This window comes from Neofelis nebulosa, chromosome 2, assembly GCF_028018385.1.
Source record: "Neofelis nebulosa isolate mNeoNeb1 chromosome 2, mNeoNeb1.pri, whole genome shotgun sequence".
Classification (NCBI taxonomy): Eukaryota; Metazoa; Chordata; class Mammalia; order Carnivora; family Felidae; genus Neofelis; species Neofelis nebulosa.
Window position 1 is genome coordinate 28,669,078 of NC_080783.1, and position 21,778 is coordinate 28,690,855.

General features: G+C 40.0%; 1 protein-coding gene across 3 annotated transcripts in view; it reads right to left on the minus strand.

Annotated features, from left to right (window-relative positions):
- CCNYL1 (cyclin Y like 1) overlaps positions 1 to 20,969 on the minus strand; it is a 36,598-nt gene extending 15,629 nt beyond the window's left edge. The window contains exons 1-4 of one of the 3 annotated variants that reach the window (XM_058707316.1): positions 20,480 to 20,969; positions 8,753 to 8,827; positions 7,037 to 7,071; positions 1,443 to 1,543 (exon numbers count right to left, since the gene is read on the minus strand). In XM_058707316.1, coding sequence (XP_058563299.1) covers positions 1,443 to 1,543; positions 7,037 to 7,071; positions 8,753 to 8,827; positions 20,480 to 20,705 — 437 coding nt within the window. In that variant the 5' untranslated portion in view covers positions 20,706 to 20,969. Of the gene's footprint in view, positions 1 to 1,442; positions 1,544 to 7,036; positions 7,072 to 8,752; positions 8,828 to 20,479 lie in introns of those variants that run through there. The other 2 variants (XM_058707331.1, XM_058707325.1) reach the window with 2 other exon arrangements.
- Between the last annotated feature and the right edge of the window lie 809 nt (positions 20,970 to 21,778).

Here is a 21,778-nt window from a genome sequence, read left to right on the forward strand (position 1 = left end):
AGAAACAAGCATGAAACCTACTTGTCTGAGCAAGATTAATCTTTAAAACCACTTTTGAATTATATACTAAAACATTAGAATCTTTTGAACTCAAAAGCTGGGGACTCTAGCCAAAGTAAAGTGTTCTTTTACACATGGGTTTAGTGTCTTGGCTGAATAAAAACATTCAGTGATCACTTGTTAGGTGCAAAAACTCAGGATTTTAGACTTTTGGGGCTCAGGTTTTGCTGAAACACAATTTAATCTTAACTACTGTTATTTATAAGGGAGAGAGGAAAGTTACATTTTTGTGATTGTGAACCTGCTGTCTGTAATTAAAGTAGAAGTTACTAATAATTTAAGTAGCTGAAAAAGCTTGGTATGTTAGAAAAATGTTTTGAAGACTGAAAAATAAAAGTAAAGATGAGAATACTAATATTTTGAAGTAGTGTTTCCATACTGTGTTCTGGAAAATCCACACTCCTGTCTCAAAGAGACATTAATAAATGTTCCTTGGCCAATCTCAAAGAAGTCAAGAAGCACTGCATCCTGTTTTATTTTTTCCTCTTAAATAAGCTTGAAAGGTTCATCTTTAGGGTGTTCCGAAAGTGCAACTCCAACTGTGGATTATGAAGTGCTCTCAGAAATTAAGGAATACTTGTCATCATCACAACGCTGTTCATGTTTGCTGAACTATAAACCTGACCAGCTATGTTTCCAAAACCCTCTCTGTTCTCTGCTGTACTTTTTTAATATATGGACTGATATAGTGGGGCCTGGATATATATTTCTGTATGCATACACACATATAAAATTAAAATTAGGTGTATCTATTAAGTTAAAATTTCCAGTTGAGCAAATCTCATCCATAAAGCTTGAAGAATTTGTTCCTTAAGATAGGCTCGATATTTATTTTCCCCCTCTCTGAGAGATAGGAAGGAGAAGTTAATTTTCACACAGAAAAAGGGCAGGGTAAAAAAGCGCACAATAGGGAAAATCTGACAAAAATTCAATTACGTTTAAATGTAGATACACTCTGGTGCCAGTAGGGGACAAACTGTTCCTTCTTTCAAGAGTAGCTTCCAAAGTAATACACGTTGTTTTAGACTTATGACTCATAAAGAAATACTTTTTCCTAGAAATACCCAATAAAAAGCACCTCTCCCTCTCCTCATCATGTTCAACAATGTCTTCACAACAGAAATGCACCAAGTAAGAGGTGCACTCTCTCTGGGATTTCTTATTTGCTAACTGGCTTTCCCTTCCACCAGGTACTCTAAGATTAAAATGGAAATTGAATACTCAGATTTAGGTCCTTGAAAGCAATATAAAAGTGATACCAGTTTCTTAACCTGATCACTGAAAAGGACAATCAAGTGACTGAAATGACCAAGTATGGCTAGGATGCTGTCTGAGCATAAGGGGGTCTGTCACTCAGCCCTTGGCAACCTAGTTGTACTCACCATTTTATTGTGGTTCTAAGATTAGGCTGGCTGACTGTGCTGTCATCTAGAAATATTGTTGAGCATGAGCTATACTTTTTAGTAAGCTGCCCTGGAGATACCTGAAGGGGAAGGGAAATAGAAGAAAATGTCACAGTAAGTTAAACCTATAAAAGTGTGTTTTTTCCTCGGTTAAAATGTCAAACGATAAAGCATTACGTTTTTTCTTATACTTCATGAACTGCTTGAGTGTGCTATCATGTGCAGTGCTATGGGAAACCCAGTGGATACTCTAACTTCCCACATGAGGTTTAAGGAATGGGTTATGAACTACTGCCCTTGATAAATTGCCTATTATCAAACCTGATAAGCACCTATTATAAATTCCCTTTATAACAAGGTAAAAAGCTTAGAATAAGACTTCAGTGGGTTTTTCCTTAAGCAATGAAAAGCAGCTGAGACTTCCATTTCTACTATTCATTTACTACAATAAAATGTAATGCCTTGTAGAATATTGATGCAAAAACATTTTATCGCAGTGAATGAAAGCCAACAACAAATGTGTCAGTTCAGGAGACAGTGTGATGAAACAAACGTCCTGGAGTCAGAGGCTGTTTGTACCAGGGCTGCTCTATCACTAATAAGCGAAGCGGCCATAGGTCCCTCTGGGCCTCAGTTTCCTTATTTGGAGGGTAAGAGTATTGCTTTAAGATTCCCTCACATTCAAAAACAGATAAAACAGCTTATGACAACTTAACTTTGACTTCATGTTTGAGTAAGATTGCCATCGCATTACTCAGGTGAGAACCTCAGAATACTTTCCATTCATTTAAAATTTTTATTAATTCTATTCTATTCTATACGTGCCTGCCTCACTCATGCTGCTCTCCTTGCCTACAATGTCTTTTTCTTCCTCCATGTCTCAGCAAGCTTGATCTCATCTACCTCCAAGGAAGGATACCTTTGCCAGTAGCCACACCACAAAATTTCTCTTTCTGTACATTCACACAGCTCATCTGCCACTTGTTACATGCTATCAATTGCTTACAGGGTGTCCCCCTCCTTAGAAAGTAAGCTTCTCCAGGAAAAGGAGGACTCTTACTCCTCCCACCTCCAGCTGCTGAGCACAGAATCTGGGGCAAATCAGGAGTTCCATAAGTGTCTGACAAATTATTTAAAAATCAATTACACTTGGAAGGTAAATCTTACTACAGATACAAACTTATCTGCGGAATTTATCTGCAGTGGTGTCAGGAGAGGTGACAGTGAGCTTCCGGAGACCCTCTATGCAGTAATAAATGATCTTTAAAACACTTTAGAAGTATCCATTTATCTGTGAAGAGCCGGGGTATACAGCAGCAGTCAAATACTGAAACAGCCTAAACTCTGGTAGGACAAACCTCTTCCTTAAAGTAAGGCCAATAACTGAGAAGTCAAAATGGCAGCATTCAATACCACAAAATACCAACAATTTTAGTGCTTAGTTTGTGGGGTTTTAGTTTTGCTTCTGTTTTTTTACTAATTCAGATGAGCCTTCCTTCCTCCTATTAAGATAAAATAGGGTTTGCCATCCTGTCACACTCTCCCACTAGCATCCTCCTCAAATACAAGACAGATGGGGCAGAGAAAAAATCTAGTTGATACTTTTTAAATTATAGAGCATTTAAAAACTGCCAGCAGCCAATAATCAGAAATATCCACATGGCATATAAAAACGCCACTTCACTTATTAATAAAAAATTCCAGACATTGTATTTTTGAAAAGTATCACTAACTTCTCCTTTAAGCCAGAAATGTTCAACTGTATCTAAAACTCTGTTATGTTCCTTAAGCTATTCAGCTAATATGTAATTTACTTTCAGAATCTCAAAAAATACAGCATGAAAATGAAAATTAATTCATTTAAATACTTTCATTCTAGGGGTGCCTGGGTGGCTCAGTCCCCTAAGTGACTTCGGCTCAGGTCATGACCTCGCAAGTTTGTGGGTTCAAGCCCCGCTGCAGGCTCTGTGCTGACAGCTCAGAGCCTGGAGCCTGCTTTGGATTCTGTGTCTCCCTCTCTCTCTGTCCTTCCCCCACTCATGCTCTGTCTCTGTCTCTAAAAAATAAATGGTAAAAAAAATTTCTAAATGGGAAGAAAGTTATGTTTTTAGGCCACTACTACTGGGTATAATATAGTGTATATTACATCATAAGAAAAGTCAATTCTGACCAAAAACCTACACTGGGGAGCTATAAAAAGAATAGGAAGAAAATGCACCGAAGTGTAGACTAGTTGGTAAAGCTTTGGGTTGGTTATACTTACTCCCACTTTCCTCCATTAAAAAATTTTTTTCTGGGGCACCTGGGTGGCTCAGTCAGTTAAGCGTCTGACTTCGGCTCAGGTCATGATCTCATGGTATATGGGTTGGAGCTCCACATCAGGCTCTGTGCTGACAGCTCAGAGCCTGGAGCCTGGTTTGGATTTTGTGTCTGCCTCTCTCTCTGCTCCTCCCCTGCTGTGCTCTGTCTCTCAAAAATACATGTTTAAAAAAAATTTTTTTTCTATTATAAATGTATATTGGTTTGTCTCTAAAAATATTAGTGTGAAACATTAAGAAATTTTAATTACATGTGGCCTTATAGCCATATTGGGCAGGGGAGGGAGTTAGTGAATCAGGAACTTACTGTCTACTGACTAGATCTAACCAAAGAAACACTGAATACTTCTCCATCAGTCCAGGCCTACTTTTCAGTATTCAGTAATATCCAATATTCAACTAGAGAGTGGCAGAATTAAGTCTCTGAGCAAAGCCTGGATATATTAGCTGTAACTATTTATTAGCTTAAAATTAGCTGAAATTTTAAGACAATTGTCTTTTATGGTTAAAGGCTTAACTGTTGGTGGCTTACAGCCTCAATAAACTATACTGACAAACACAGGGTTATAAAATGCAAATACTAAAAAAAACAAAAAAAAAACAAAAAAACAAAGAGCAAAAAACAGTACTGGCAGTGTAGTGTTCATAGATATTATTTCAGTGGTCACTAGAAGAGACAAAGGCAGGATTTATCTTCATTGAGCACTAACAGAATAGGTGGGCTTTTATAATCTTTACAACAAAAGGAGAGGTTATTTCATAGACTTAAGGTTCAACGGCAAAGACTAGAAAATAATCACACCTAGAAGTCTAGGAAGTCACAACCCAAAACTTACCATCAAAGGTCAAGTACCTGTTGAAATCCTGCCCCCACCCATTGACTTTTCCATTGTGCCTACTGCTGAAGTTCACTTTTGTGCCTCCCCTTTTTCACAGGACAAGTTTTGTCTTTCTTGCAATATAACTTAAAAATTTCCAGCACTTTACGCATTAGTAAAAACTACGCTTTATCTATGTTGTGCATTAATGGGGCAATATGACAAGGTGCATGGTTTGAATTCTTAACCAAAGCCTTAGTAGAAAAGTATAATACGCAAATTACAGGGATAACCAAAAATAGCGTCTGATTTAATATGATTAATTGTATTAAATTAAAACAGATTCTAAGTTTGAGTTAAACATGGTAAAAGATCACGTATCTATTTCCGCTCCCCCTCCTTTCAGAGGTTATACACAACACAGGATAAACAGCAGGTGATTTTTAATGTGTGAAAGATGACCTGACTAGACAAAGGAATGGCAGGTGACATGGAAGAACACAGAAAACACAACCAGGATGCTACAGGAACAGGAACAAGAAAGCCAGTTGTCTTAAGAAGCCATGGCAGGCTCAGAATTCAGAGGCTCAGCCCCAAATCTCCACAGTGAGGCCCATCAGTTAACAAGGACTTCCAATGAGATTTGAGATAGGCAGGGACCACTACACATTTAAGAGAAGCCTCCAACAAGAGACTGAAACAGGAAAAAGAAACTGATAGGAATGATAAAATTAAGAAGCAAATAAAACTTAAAAAACTCTTAAAGGCCCTCAGAAAGACAAGAAATTGCATTGGTGAAAGAATTAAAATGTGATAAATAAGCATAATAAGAATAATAATGCTATAAATAAAAATCATTTAAAGGTCATTTTTTGAGACCTTTATAAATTAAAAATAAGATAAAACTAAGTATTCAAGAGAAGGGTCAGAGCATAAAGTCAAGAAAATCTCTAGGAAGTAGAACAAAAAGGCAAAATGAAAACAGAAGGCAAAAAGATTAGAGATCCATGCAGCAATACTGGTCTAAGAGGCCCAACATCTGAATAACAGAAAATACCAAAACAGAATAAATAAATAAATAAATAAATTAATTAATTAATTACTTTACTAGGAGGAGGGATGGTCTACAGACTTACTGGCCCCAATAAAATGAAAAGGTCCATACCAAACCATATTATGAAATTTCAGAATCCCAGGGACAGGGAAGGTACTCAAAGGTTCCAGAGAAAGAAGGGATGAGGAAACAATGACTAAAATCAATAATGCACAATGTCAATAGATTTATGAGCAACACTGTAAACGAGAAGACAAAAAAAGAAATGTCTGTAGAACTGCCAAAATTAGTTTCAACCTAGAATTCTATACTTTCTCAAACAGGAGTTTGAGACAGGCTAGATCTCTAAAAACTTCTGCCCATTCCTAGAAAAATGGACTCCAGTAAAACAAGGGCATTTAACAAGACAAAGGGAAACAAAGATTCTAGGACACAGGGGGACCCAAAACATGACAGTAGTTATGTGAGATCCCAGATGACTTCAAGGAGATGTCCTAAGAAAACAGACGCAGAGCTGGCCTAGCAAAAACCAGTCTACTCTACTGGAGTAGAATGACAAAAGGCTGTCTCCAAGAAAAAAAATGGAACAGATGTGTTTTAGTAAACGAAAAATATTTTTGATAGACATATGACAAATGTTACAGCATTTGGGGGAAAAATAGCTGTTAGAAAATAGGCAAGTGAATATCGTCAGGAAATTAATTCCACACACACAAAAGATGGGGTATGTGAAAGTAGGAAGGCCCGCCAGGGAGCTACTTACAGCATTTGGCTGTGTGAGATCATGTTGGCTAGGAAGATGGGGACTGGATTACCCTGGAGAAGTGCTGAAGTGCTCAGGTTTCAGAAATGTTTAAGAAAAAGGATGAAGTGTATACAGGAGAAGGCAGAGAACTACATGGCTCAGCAGTGAGTATCTGCATAGTCATAACAAAACATTGGTGCTGATTTAATAAGAACCATGATACAGGCTGAGGGAACAGAGGGAGGGAGGTAAGGCCAAGGTGAGTGAGGGAGCTAAGCTTTCACCTGGCATGACAGCAAGTGGATAGAGAGCGCTACAAATTAACTTGGTATATTTTTGTTACTTTGGTTAAAAAATAAGATTAAAAAATTAAAGCGAACAAATTGAAGGTAGAACTTTATATCACAATCATGTTTTTAAAATTTAAGTCAAATGTCAGGACCCTTAAAAAATGAGGACTACTAAGCCAAAGACTTTCCTGAATACATTTCATAATGAGGAAAATAGAAGAGATTTAGAAAACCCAGAAAAAGAGGTTCACACTAACAATACTGGATCCATTACATTTTTTAGGAATAATGGCAGACACATTTTTAATTCAAACTGTTAATTTTTTAACTTTTCAACTGTTTACTTACATGGTTTAAATGGTTGCTCTTCCTCTTTTCTCGCACTAAGAATAAAAAAGATTAACTGATCAATTCTGATACAAATGCCATAGAAAAGTAAAAGTAGCTGCTAATTATCTGATGGATTACCAACATACAAAAGGAGATCAAATTCCATTTTTAAAATATAATTTCCAGTAAAATTCATAATTTAAATCACCTAGCAAGAGGAATCCTATAGTAAAATCTAAAGACTTAGTTTTACTTTTTGACTCGACAGATATTCCCTGTTAGGTACAAATGAAAGGCTCCCCACGTACAAAAGAAAAGGACAAAGCAAACCACACCAGGTAAAAATTTAGCTAATAAAAATGTTTATCTGTTCTATATCTGAACCACTACACTGTAGTATTTTCTAATTCTCTCTATATAACTTACTTTAGTTACCAGGATCTGCCAGCTCTAAGAACCAGTCTCTGGCCAGGCACTGATCTGTAGATGCATCAGTATCCTGGAAGCATCCTGAAGCACTTATTGGTAATCTACTAATACACCTTACTAAAAAAATAAATGGGTCATTACACAACTGCAAAGTAATCTACCTTAAATTTATATTTTAATGAGTATGTTAACCTAACTGGACATATCTACAGCACACAAAATCACTTTGCTCTAAGAAAGGACAGCAGTAGAATAAAAGGGTCCAATGAGGGTCTCGGGCCACACTTTGTTTCCCACACTGTCTCCTTTAATGTGGCGTGACATCAGAGGTACGCACTCCTTATGACTGAGGCGAGAGAGACATGAGATAGCTTTTCTTTAACTGTCTCCACACTGTCTGTATCAGGTGGGCAATCCATGTTTCTGGATGAATCTGAGAAATACAGCAATGCTAACCAGAAGCGATCTGCTTGCGATAGGCTAAGTACACACACTGTGAACATGCAGGTTAAAACACCCCATTATTTATTGTGCTGCATCACTTCAAATATTATGGAACCCTCACTTCTTTTATTTCTGTCATAATCAACTGAAAAACTTGGTCACGTATAGCTTTTTAGTTCAAATAAATGAGGATTTAACATAACATTAAGGAAAATAAGCAGGAAAGCAGGAGTGCTAAAAAATCTCCAGTTCAGACTCTCATTCTAAATCAAGGGCACAGGCAATGTATACTAGTTTCACTCGTGGAAGCGAACCTTCTAGGAAACCCCACAGGCTATGTTTGTTCCTACAAATCCTGCCACATCACTACGTTAGGATGAGGAAGTTTTGAATAGCTCAAAAGTTCTGAATGGCATAAATGTGGATGTGAGATAGGCTTGTTTGGTTGAGCACTGTGTGAAATGGGGCCAGAATCACAGATTTAATCCCCATAAATTGATGATTTTTTTTAATTTGTTAAATGAAAACCTAACTGTGGCCTAAATCCTATCACTCATCTCTAAAATGTGTGCTCTTTGGAACAGGGGAAAAAGACAAAGTGGTATGAGTTAGACCACATCTAAATCATGTGGTCAACCGACTGTGTTGATAAAGAGGTGGCAAATGTGTGAACAGTCCACGTGTTCTGCTAACTAAATCAGTGACAACGCAAGTATATCATCGCATATTAAAATAAGTGAATACATGAAAAAGTGAAACACTTAAACCAACGTATGAGTTCTTCTAGGTTCCTTCTATAATACACAAAACAAAGACGGTTTTCAATCTTTTTTTCAGAAGAAAAAAAAAATACTGTCTTACCATCGGTTTGAGATTTGCTCAGGAAAATTGTGCTTGCCCTTGGATGGTCAGAAGGGTTTGATTCCAAAGCTAAGTCTGTATAGGAAGAAAAGGTATGATGGTTTGAGTAGAAAAAGACAGGATTTTAAAAATAGCTACACATCAATTTGAATCACTTAGCAGTCTTGGGAAGAGTTTTTAGTAATGACAAAAAGCCAATTTTAGTAACAGAAACAATATAAAAAATATACCAGGACACTGCAAAATTGGTAGAATCTCTCCACACACGTGGAATAAAACCAGGCTATGTCTTAGACTTTTATTCTAACTTGCACCTAAATAACCTATGCAACTTTTAGATGAAATATGTGCCTTCCCCCTCCTACTTACTAAAAATCCCATTACCATCCTTTAAGCTGATATTAACAGCATATTCTAGAAACAGTCCCAAGAAGCAAGTTACGCTGTGGCTAATTACTGTCAGATACCAGCTCAATATATCAAATGTGCCAAAACCAAACAAGTTGCTTTTGGCAAGCTCGTGTTCCTTAGATAATCAAATGGCTAATTCTAACTCCATTCAACAAATGAACTCACTGAATTAGCTGTGGTTTATGTAGGGAGCTATACACAGGTAGAATTAAGAAGACTATATGTATACAAGGTTCAATGTTCTCTTCTTTAGGTACACTTCCATAATAGCAAGTGATTTTTAACTTTTGCCCTTGATTTCTAAAGCCAGACTCTTGCTTCTTCTGTCCATGCTGCATGATTCATTTGGGGCTTCAATAAGACTACTTTCTGGAGCAGATCATGAGGCTACTTGTAAAAAATTTTTTCCATGCCTATGTAAAAGGTATGTCTGTCTATAGTCCATCCTGCACCAAGGTGGGAAAAAGTCTCTCTATTCATGCAAGAATACAAAAACAGGTCCTTGAATTTTCATAGAACAAGGTTTGCCACCATATGGGAAACAAAGTTGTCATATAAAAAACAAAACAAAACAAAAAACCTCTGGTGTGTCTAAGATTCCAAATAAAATGATCCCTGCATTTCCTCAAGATGTTTAGTGACAGTCTGGTAAGCAAAGCAGTTTGAGAAATAAATAGGAAATGCACAAATAGGTTTTGTCTGGTTCCATATAATCTTTGCTCTTTTTAAGCTCTGAAATATATTTTTGGGTTACTTCACTGTGTTTGACAAGACAGCTTGATATTTCTATCAAATAAATGACTTTCATATTGCAACAACCTTTGTAAGAACCACTCAAAATTCTCTTAAAAAGGAAAAAAAAACCCACAAAACTTTATGACACTCAGCAATGTCCATCTCAAAGCATTTAGTCAATCTTGTAAGAAACTGGACCAAGATCCTGACAGAGTATGGTTAAGAAACCACATAATAATTGTTCTGTTTTTAAAAGGGGTGTTGGCAGTCCAATCAAAAAAAAATTTTTTTTTTTGAGCATATGACTTTGTCTTAGATCATGATCTCGCGTTGGTGGGTTTGAGCTCCGCATCAGGCTCTGTGCTGACAGCTTGGAGCCTGGAGCTTGCTTTAGATTCTGTGTCTCCCTCTCTCTCTCTGCCCCTACCCTGCTCATGCTCTGTCTCCTTCCATCTCTCAAAAAATAAAATAAAACATTAAAATATTTTTTTCTTTAAACACTATCTGTGGCTATTAGAGAATCAAAATGTCCAATGATATATTAAAAACTAATCATTCTTACAGTGAATCCTGTCTAATTCGGCATTTCATAAAATTTATCTACCTAGAATCCTTTTTTCCTCCAAGTAATATAGTTAGAATCTTGCACAAACATCATTTGGGACTTCCTGGTTTAACAGGAATCTGAACCATCCATTTTAATGGTGCTGCCAGCACTAGAAATTTACATAGCTAAACATAGCTTTGTTCTTCATGGAAATTCCTTCACTGAATTTGAAGTTTGTTAAAACTGCTTTTGGAGAAACTTATTCAACATTTTTATGTAAAAGACCCATAAAAATTAAACTTTTTTCACATATTTGAAAAATGAGACAGTGTCAGCTATTGGGAAAATAAATGAATTCAGCTGTGCTCAAAGTGACAAAGACTCTCACAGCTGCCTCTAACCTAAAGCTTCCAAAAGAGTTCATGACCAACTTCCTACCAAAAAGAAAGCAAATATACTGCATTTGAATCCAAAAAATAAACAGAAATGTTTGCAGAAGTAAACATACTATGTATCAGTGCCTATAGCACCACAGAAGTTTAATTAAATCTTTTCAATGGGGGGGCACCTGAGTGGCTCAGTCAATTAAGTATCCGACTTCGGCTCAGGTCATGATCTCACGGTTTGTGGGTTTGAGCCCCACATCAGGCTCCATGCGGACAGCTCAGAACCTGGAGCCTGCTTTGATTCTGCATCTCCCTCTCTCTCTACACTTCCTCTGCTCTCGCCCACTCTCTCTCTCTCTCTCAAAAATAAATAAACATTTTTAAAAATTGGGAAAAGAAATTAGGGGTGCCTGGGTGGCTCAGCTGGTTAAGCATCCAACTCTTGGTTTTGGCTCAGGTCATGAGTTCAAGCCCCACATCAGGCTCCATGCTGACAGTGCAGAGTCTGCTTGGGGTTCTATCTCTCCCCCTCTCTCTGCCCTTCCCTCATGCTCTCTCTCTCTCTCTCAAAAGTAAATAAACTCAAAAAAAATTTTTTTAAGTTAAAAAAAATTAAATCCAGGAAAAAGAAGTACCAGAATCAAAGGAGAAGAAGCAGGCTACACATGTACATACACCCCAAACCAAGATGTTCTACTACCGATCTAAGTACAAAAATCAAGCGCTGGGATAAAAGAAATGGCAACGTGCAGGAACAAAGCAAAATTAGCCCAAGCGACAAGAAGGAAACTGGCACTGCCCCTACTCCACCTAGAGTTCTAGGGTGGCACGTGCCCTGGGACTTCCAAAGAACCACTGAGCAAGGCCAAGCTGTGGGCTCCCAGCTAGCCTGGAGCTGTCCCATGTTTCCTTTGCTATCATTGGGGGAGGGGGACCTTGCTAGGAGATATCAAGAGAAGAGAGCAGAACTGAGACAGGTTCTAAAAAGGCCATTTAATTCCTGGGTCAAGTGGTACCCAGTTTACTCCATGAACTCTGGTTATAGGAGTCAATATTGTTTTTAAAAATTTTTAAGATCAATTTTAATTTGTCACTGAAAGGGATCTGGTTAATCGGCAGTAATGATGATCACATTAAAGGTGCAAATAGATAAAAGTCACTTGCTCACTCCTTTAACAAATACCATGAACACAAATTTACAAGAGTCAAAATAATACTTTGTTTAAAAATTACTCATAAACTCACAACCATTACTTTGTTACTTATACTCTTTAAAAAAAAAAAGAAAGAAAAACAACTGTAATCAGTGTACCATTTATGTCCTATCTTGTTATTGACAAGTGATCTTTACCCCATTCCAGTATATTTATTGTTTAATGTATATACAATGGCCTACCAAGCATTATTCCTATACTTTACTTGGCCAATCCCCTATTCTTAGGGTTTAGGTGCTTACAAACTTCTTATATTATGAGGGAAATCTTCATATACAAAGTTTTTAAAAAACAATTTTGTTTTTTATCTCCTTAGGAAAGATCTCCAAAATAGGATGACTAGGCCACAAGTTTAGATCATTGTCATGGCTCAAAGTATTGCTGAGTTGCTTTCTAAAGAAGGGGGGGGGGGGGGGAGGAAGGGATATTAGTGTATAATGCTATCAACTCTACCAGTTTCAGCTCCTACCCGGGCTTTGATTACTTGAAAGAAAAGATTCCTACTGATAAAAATGAGGAAGTCCACAGTCTCTAATTTGCATTTCTCTGATTACACAGTTTGACTATTTTCCCCACAGTTAACAGTGCTATTGCCACTTTGGTGAGTTGCTATGATTTGTATATACTGTATGTATTACACCTACTAAGACCCTGATGTTGTCAGTCTGCATGAGGTTTTCGGAAAATAGTAACCTTCTGTCTTTAGCCGGCAACAGTTGTCTATATAACCTGCACTTTTTGCTAATGACAAAAACCACATTGCTGCTTTATAGAATGGATATTTAAGCCACTAGACTGTAAACTCAGATACACACACACATTTCCGTGCTGTCCATTACTGTCTTCTCAAGCACCTAAGATAACTATGCAAAATCATACTATCACAAAGGTCATACTGCCAACTATTAAGCAAAGCATCACCACCTCCCACCAACATGCACTCACATATTCATGCAAGCACACGCAGTGAGAGAGATGGCATGAAATTACTATACATCTTGTATTTGAATCTAGCCCAAAATTATTTCTTTGGACACCTCTAAGAATTTTTTAAGTAATCTCTACACCCAACGTGAGGCTTGAACCCATGACCCCGAGGATCAAGACTCACATGCTCTTCAGACTGAGCCAGCCAGGCGCCCCACGAATGTTTTTAACCTAAGAGAAATATTCCTGAGTTCATGATTTAGAGGTTATGATTAAAACTGTATTTTAATACCCATCACTTTTTTTTTAAATCAATTTAAATTGCAACTTAATTTGACAGCATGACAGGTTGAAGCAGGAAAAGTAGAACTTCAGAAAAAAATTAAACTTGGGTCTTAATATAAATACAGAGGAAATCTGTAAAACCATTGACATCCAATACTGCTTTTCCCCTAAGATTCTATCAGTTATACAACGCACAGATGTTAAAAATGTGAAAACACAGGCAACTTAGAATAAAGGAAATGCATTATTAGAGGCTAAATGTGGCAAAATTAGGCAACTAGAAACTGTCAGTAAATGATTTTTCCTTGTCAAAATATTAGAGGGAGAAGGCAGTGACCAGGAAACGACCTGACAGAGCAGCATATTTCACAAAGCGATTGATTTCAATATATTGATTTCAATATATCCCAATTAAAATAGAAGATGTCAGCAGTTTCTGGGCTAACCGCTGGGTACCTGTTCACTTAAGGCTTCCTGCATTTACTGAACTACACTATCATCCTTATACTGTACGTGCATTCATTTTATGGCCCATTAACAAAAACATTTCAAGTCTTACAACTGCCATGTACACTGATGATTTTATCTGAGTCCACACTTTTCCACCCCAGTCAGGTAATTTCTACCGTATGGCCTTGAGCTGGCCTGCGTCACCAGAGGGCACACAGCGTGTTCCCGCATCCCCCAATCTACTCCTTGCTTGAGCTCTCCTTCCACTTCCTAGCCTCTGACAATCCTTCTAACTCTGGCTTTCAAACTACTGTACCTGACTCTACCTTGCTTCTCAGTCTTGCCTTGTTTTAACCCTCAACCCATGGTTTGGTGACTCTAACTGAGATGTGACATTTCATACAGTGAAGTACACCTTTCTTCCTTTATATATTTCTAAAGAGTATTTTTTCTCAGTTTCCTGAACTTTTAAGAACATTTCTGGGTTGCAAGTTACCTCTATTTCATTTTACATTGTGCAATGTTAATATCTTAATTCTAAAGCTTAATTATTTTAATACACACATGCACAAAAGAGTGAGAAAAAAAGTAGTATACAGAGGCACCTAGCTGGCTCAGTATAGAGCATGTGACACTTGATCTCGGGGTTGTAGGTTTGAGACCTATGCTGGGTGTGGAGATTACTTAAAAATAAACTCTTAAAAAAAAAAAAAAAGTATCCCACAGTAGCCTGCATGATGAGTCATTCAATAAATTCTATTCCTATAGACCGTGTATCTTTAATTTACATTCCTGATCTACTGTCTCATTGTTAAAACTGAGAAAACTCAATTTATACCTCTCAAAGCTGGTCTTCTCATGTGTAAAACATATCATTCCTATACTATGTAACTCAACTTTGTGAGGAGCAAAAGAAATGTAAGAGCAATCTATATATCATCTAAAGCACAATAAATGACAAAGCTTTCACAAATGAACTCAAAAGCAAAAAGTGAATATTTATCATTTCACTGGAAAGTGTATGAAATGTCCACTCGTTACTCATACCCAAATATCATCTTAAGCAAATATGTGCTTTGGCTACCACTAAAGGGAAAGGAATAATACTCACACAATCAGTAAGAATTTCTCTCATTGATTCTGGTTTCTTTAAGCAAATATGCATTTCTCTTGCTTCTGTCATGCAGATTACTGTATGTCCTCTCCTTGTTTTTTTCATGTAACATATCCTGGAGATCACTTCACAACAGTGAAGACAGACCTTGAACTTTTTTTTACAGCTCCATAGCTATCTACTATGTAGATGCACCACTTGATTTTACTAGCCCCTTACTGGACATACAAGGTACTAACGATATTTTGCTTTTGAAAATAATGCAACAAAACCTTTGTGAATATGTGGTTTCATATCTGTGGGGTATATCTTCAGAATAAATTCCTTAGAGTAGGATTTCTGGATTTAATGTACCTGCAGTGTTGTGAGATTGTGCCAATTTCTCTTTCACGGGGTCAAACCACTTTGCATTTTCACCAGCAATACATGATTATTTCTTCACAGCCTCACCAAAGAATGTAGCATCAATGGATTTTCTCCCAACAGGAGAGAAACTACAGTATAGTTTTATTTCACATTTCTTCTATGCGTAAAAATATGTTTAAAGGTTATCTGCATTTCTTTTTCTGTGACTTGCCCATCCATACGTTTGTTGCCTTTTAAATTCACTTAATTTAAGTCAGCCTATATTTTAGACCTTTATCTTCTGTTCAATTCACTGTTGGCTCTCACCTAAACTCCTGCATCAGCCTTCTACCTGCTCTCCCTGACTCCAACCCGTGCCTGCATTACACATTCTCACACAGTAGCTAGTCTCTTTTTCTTTCTTCTTTCTTTCTTTTTTTTAAGAATTAACATCATTCCCCCACATATAATCCTCCATTGGTTTCCCATTACAACTAAACGAAGATCCTTGTTTTTTAGTCAAGGCCCAATAGGCATACAAGGTCTTAACCCACGGCATTTCTCATAGCATCCCTCTCACTCTGGAGCCAGCCCCTGTCTTTCTGTCCTTTGCTTGCACCAAGCATATTCCCAACTGAGGACCTCTGCAAGGAAGCCTCCTGTCCTACACCCTCCCACAGCTCCCCCTCACTTTTAAGGCTGTGTACTTGTCACTTGAGAACAGCCGTCTTTAACCACTTCAAGCAAAACTGCCTTCCCATCCTTGGCTTTCTTTCACTTTCTTTCAGCACCTCACTACCTGACATTCTTTATTATTCATGTGCTGTCTGCCCCTAGGTCCTTCCAGAATGTAAGGAGTTAGGGTAGGGGCTTTGTCATGTATACCACCGGCTGCCCAGCATCTGGAACCGTGCCCAATAAACATCTGTTTCAGTGTACCCTAAACCAGTTAAGTTTCTTCCTATTTTCCCATCTCTACTAAGATTTCTTCTAATGCTTCTTTTGATTAGTCATCTTAGACTGGCATTACTTTCAGATCTCTTAGCGTAGTAGTTATTCAGAATTAAAGACACAAGACAGGCTACCAAGAACCACAAAAATCTAAAAGAGGTATTCTAACATCCAGTGAAAAACCAATGGTAACTGTAATTCAGTATAAGGACATTTAGTGTTAAACTACTTTACCTACAAAAGGACTCATCCTGCAGACTTAATTAAGTCATAAGACTTAATTTCCGTATACCATCTGAATTCTAAAGGGAGGTACAATGCACCAGTTTTTATCTGTGCCCCCTGAATAAAGCATAATAATGGGATTGTATACTGTTTTACTACAAAAGATGCCCAACCATAAGGGGTAGGTAAATGAATGGTGCTCCCACCATTCAACAGTACACTACACAGTTATGAAAAGGCATGTAGTCGAGCTACGTGCAGCTGCACGGAAATATATCCTACAGTGCTCTCTAGGCATCAAGCACAGTGCTAGGAGCTTTAGGTCGTTGCTTTCCTTTAAAACAAAATGCTATACAGCAGTACATGAAGAGTTAGCTCATTTTTGTTAAATAAACAAAATGTTATGTTTATACACATACAGCACATTTAGGAAGAGTAAATGCCAAAATATTAATAAAAGTTCTGGATATTCTAAGTGAATGACTTTTTTATATTTTCTAAATCTTTTATATCAAATGCTTATTGTCATTTAAAAAAGCCAAAAAAAAAAAAAACCCCAAAAAAACAAAAAAAAAAAGGAGGGTTTAAAATAGCTACTGGAAAGAGGAAAGATCCGTTGCTCAGAGGTTTTTCCACATCATATTGCCAATTCCTTCCCTACTCACTCCTAGGGGGAAGGGGGAAGAAGGGGTCACTTCAGAGAGCACTTTGGCCAGCAAATCAGTGAGGCCTGTAAGGTCAGAACATAAAAGACTGTATGAAAAGTTGGTGAGTAACAATAAAATTGGATAATAGGACTTCAGTATCTTATTTTGTGTCATTGATACACCAGTTAGAGTAGATACAGGGTTAGGTAAAGGCAAGGTAGTGGAGATATTCTTTAATCTTTTTTCAATGTTTGTTTATTTTGAAAGAGGACGGACAGTGAGCAGTGGAGGAGCAGAAAGAGAGAGAATCCCAAGCAGGCTCTGCACTACCAGCACAGAGCCCAAAGCAGGGCTCGAACTCACAAACCATGAGAGCATGACCTGAGCAGAAACCAAGAGTGGGATGCTTAGCCGACTGAGCCACCCAGGTGCACCTAGAAAAATTCTTTTGAGGGGCACCTGGGTGGCTCAGTCGGTTAAGCGTCCGACTTCGGCTCAGGTCACGATCTCGCGGTATGTGAGTTCGAGCCCCGCGTCGGGCTCTGCGCTGACTGCTCAGAGCCTGGAGCCTGTTTCAGATTCTGTGTCTCCCTCTCTCTGACCCTCCCCCGTTCATGCTCTGTCTCTCTCTGTCTCAAAAATAAATAAATGTTAAAAAAAAAAATTTAAAAAAGAGAAATTCTTTTGAGTCTATCTGAAATCTATGCTAGGTTCTTAGAATACCCCTTTGAAAAGGTTTGAAGAAATCACATTTTTCTGAAATGTTTGAGAAAAACAAGGCACAGCATTATCTATGGATGACTTTTGTCTAAGAAATGAAGTAAATAAATTCTTCATCATAGAAAAGCCAAAATGCTTTATATCTAAGTAGGTATTTCTTAGTTTCCAGGGAAACTGATATAAAATTTTTGAAATAAAGACATTAAAAGCAAACTTTCAATGTGCCTGCACTTTAGAGTTAGTGTTCTGACCTTGTTTCTATGGAAATCTAATAGGCAAATGCTGAAATTGAGAGTTCTCTTATCAGTTTATTGAATTTCAAAGAAAAATTTAAGACAAATTGAAATGAAATTTAAACTATCATGTTAAACATAAAGGGTAAATTCTATACTTACAAACTTTTTTAACTTTTTTGGTTTAATACTCCTTACAGTCCTATGCTTAAGGTACCTTACCTCATCAGCTTTTCTTTTTTTTTAAGCTTATTTGAGAGGGAGGGGGCACAAGCAGGGGAGGAACGGAGGGGGAGGGAGAGAGAGAGAGAATCCCAAGCAGGTTCTACACTGTCAGCACAGAGCCCTATGTGAGGCTCGAACTCACAAACCATGAGATCATGACCTGAGCTAAAACCAAGAGTCAGATGCTTAACCGACTAAGCCTCCCAGTCATCCTTCTCATCTGCTTTTCCTAACGTTCCTCTGTCCAGCGTATTCTTGGCTTCAATTTGAGGTCACCAGAACAAACTCTTTAAAATGCATCAACCCGTTTCCCTGACAGGTTAATCTAGGTTCATGGCTTCCACTTTTATCTAGTCTTACCTATTGTAATGAATGTACAGACAGGAGAGAGAGGTAAAAGTTGCTTTGAGTTGTGAACAATCAACCTTGAATGGAAACAATCATGATGACTACGTTGGGATAGGTCTACCTTATGTATAAATAAGGTGAGAGCTGACTATGAGAGCTGTACAAGAGCTGAACCCAGCAATCTGTCACCTCCATGTCAGTCTCTTCTGTTTAGTAGTTGTGTTACACAGTCATTGCCCATCTCTGGGTCTCTCTTTCCTCATTAGCAACATGGGGAGAATACCTGCAGCCTTATTTGTAGTTGGAAGGGCCAAATGAGATTGACATGAAAATGTGGTGTAAATCTTAAAAGAATTATGTAAAGGTCCCATTTGGTCTCTCATCCAACACTACCCATCTACTAACTAGTTTGTAAAATCACTCAGAAGCTTACCTTTCAACACCAAGCAGAATAGAAGTTTTCACAAGTATTCACATGCTTTGTGTTTAAACGTCCAATTAATTCATTTAATTTGTTCATTCTTTTACAATATTTGAATATTCTGAAAAAACAGTACTTCCCTATTACAAAGCCATGTCCCTCATATGGGTGAATCTACAGGCTTAATTATTATAATTCTTAAGAGCCCCACTGAAGTTTTAGAAAAAGAGCTGTAAGACATTTCCTCTATAAGCTGTGGCATTTAAATGAAACGAATGGGCCAATGGGGCTTTAACATCTTTATGATACAATGTTTTCTACTTCAAAGAACATAAGACTCATTAAAGAGCCACATGGTTATTAAAGAGCCACGTTGTTACTCAGAATTATTTTTACCTAGTCCTCCCTTTCCAAAATTCCAGAGGCAAAAATCAAACACTTCCTCTTTGCCCTCCCCCCTCCCCCAACCGTTTAGTCTGAAGAACTTTTACCCCAACATTCTTAAAGTTGAACAGGATTCTATTGGCAGGAGGGGGGAGGAAGGAGAGGGAGCCATGGAGACAAACATTCTGTACAAGATCTGACACTTTAACTGCCAAACGTTTATATTACAAATTAAGGTCTAAATTTATGGTTTTGTCTCTTTGGAAACTTTCTACCAATAGCCTCATGAACCACTGCCCCGCTCATTTTTAGAACTGGCAGCATGTAAGTTAAGTCTGTTAAATCACTGAGATAGAGCAGAAGACACTTTTGTGCCAAAGTGGGAATTTTAAACACCCTGGGTTCTCCGTTCGGTAAAAGGAAAACAAGAAACAAAAAACTATATTCTCGCAGCCCTGGCAGTAACATTTCACACTGTTCACAATAAGTTCAAGTCTCTTCTGCCATCATTTTCCTTCCGTCTTCAAAATATAGTTAGAATTAGGCAGTTTCCATCGAGGCTACTGGAAACAGCCTACTTAAGAACACCGCATAGACTTTCGCAAGCCAATCTCTATTTTGAATTTCCTACAATTCGTCTGAATCGTCCCGCGTGTCAACTACCTTAATGGTAGGAGGAAGGGTACCATCAGGCCCTTACTTGGTCCCTTTACTTAGGTAAGGATAGGGAGATGAGGTGGATGCTCCCAAGTTGGGGTATTTACATTTCCACCGAGAAAGGGGAGCGCGTATACCAAAAGAGTCTTTATAAAGTCTCCGGAGACGTCCAGGAGACCCCCAAACAGGAAAGGGCTGCGGACTGGACGGTCTCAGGCCGCGCTGGGAAACGGGAATACGGGAAAGAACTAGGCGTTCGGGCAGGGAAGAGGGAGAGAAACTGGCCGGACACGACGGGGAAAGAAGAAAGGATGGGGACGCCAGGCAGAGCCAGCCTTCATCCCCGGCGCCCAGCCCTGAGAAAGCCCGCTCCGGGCAGGAAGGAGCCCGAGGCGGCGGCTCGGTCCCGGGGGACCCCGGGGGCGGCGCAGGCCAGCGGTCCGCCAGAGAGCGGACAGCACCGGCCCCCGAGAGGGACAAGAGGGCCCCGCCTCCTCCTCACCTTCGGGCATCTCCCGGTCGCTGATGTGCTGCAGGTGGTGGCCCTCGCCGGCTCCGAAATCCAACTCGGCGGGCTCCACCGCAGCAGGCGCCGGGGCTACTGCCACCGCGTCCCCGGCCGCCGCCTCGTAGATCTCAGACTCGTAGTTTGCCTCCGCCGGCCCCGTGCGCCGGCCCACCTTGGGGCTGGCATTGGGGGACACGCAACAGGTCAGCGTGTTCCCCATGGGGCGCCTCCACTCCTCGCCTGCGCTCGCCCCCGACTCCGCCGCGCTCAGCAGCTGCCCCCTCCCCCAACAATGGCGCGGTCGGCACCGGCAGCCCCGGGCTACGCCGGGGCTGTGCCGCGCATGCAGGCGCGGCCTCGCCCGCTGCCCGCCGGTACGCCCCGCCGCCGGGCCCCGGGCAGGGCTCCGGCCCCGGCCGCACCCCCGCCGCCGCGCCGCCGCCGCCGCCGCCGCCTCCCCCGAGCCAACTAGTCTGTGAGGGCGGCGACCAGCCCGGCTTATTTAAAAGGGGTGGGGACCCGACGAGCGCTGAGAGGCGCAGCCACTGCCGGCAGAGAGCGCGGTCGGAGCTCCTCCTCCTTCCGCCACCACCTCCCGACTGCCGTCCGCTGGCCTGGCTGGCGCCTGCCAACCGGAACACATTCTGCGGTCACCTGGTTACGAGGCACCAATCACACCCAGAGTTCCCTCCACGCGCCCGCCTCGGAGCGGAGGCACGTGACTCGCAGTGCCCCGCCCCCGCCCCGCCCCGCGGCTGCTCCGCCCCCCGCGCGGCGCGCCGCCGACTCCGGTTTCCATTCATCTAGCGCAGCCCGGAGCTTTCCGGTCCCGTGGGAAGCGCACCGGGCGTTAGTTACTCTAAGCCGTCCCGGGTCGGTGGGCGTTATAGAAAGTCTCGTTAGTAAAGAGCCGATTCCGTTAGCAACCCGATTTCACCGGGTGTGACAGCTGACTCATTTGATCGGCCACCGAACTTAGTTCCCCCCGAATTGTTGAACCGTTTTTGTAACTAAACGCTCCTCCTCTCTTGCCTTCCAAACGTTAGTTTTCGCCTGCAACTTGACCACAGCAACCCCCGGAGCCCTGGTCCTCCTCTCAGTAGAGCGCTGTGGCTTTGTGTCTTGAGTGAGACCCGAGGACACGTCACCCTTCACTTCTTTCTCACTAAAATAAGGAACGAACTCGTCCCTCCCGGCCCGGAAACGCTGGGTTTCACCGACTCGCTTTTCTCCCCTCTGCTTCCCCCTTTGATGGCAGGAGTTTCCAGATTGCCCTTCTTTGGCCAACAACCC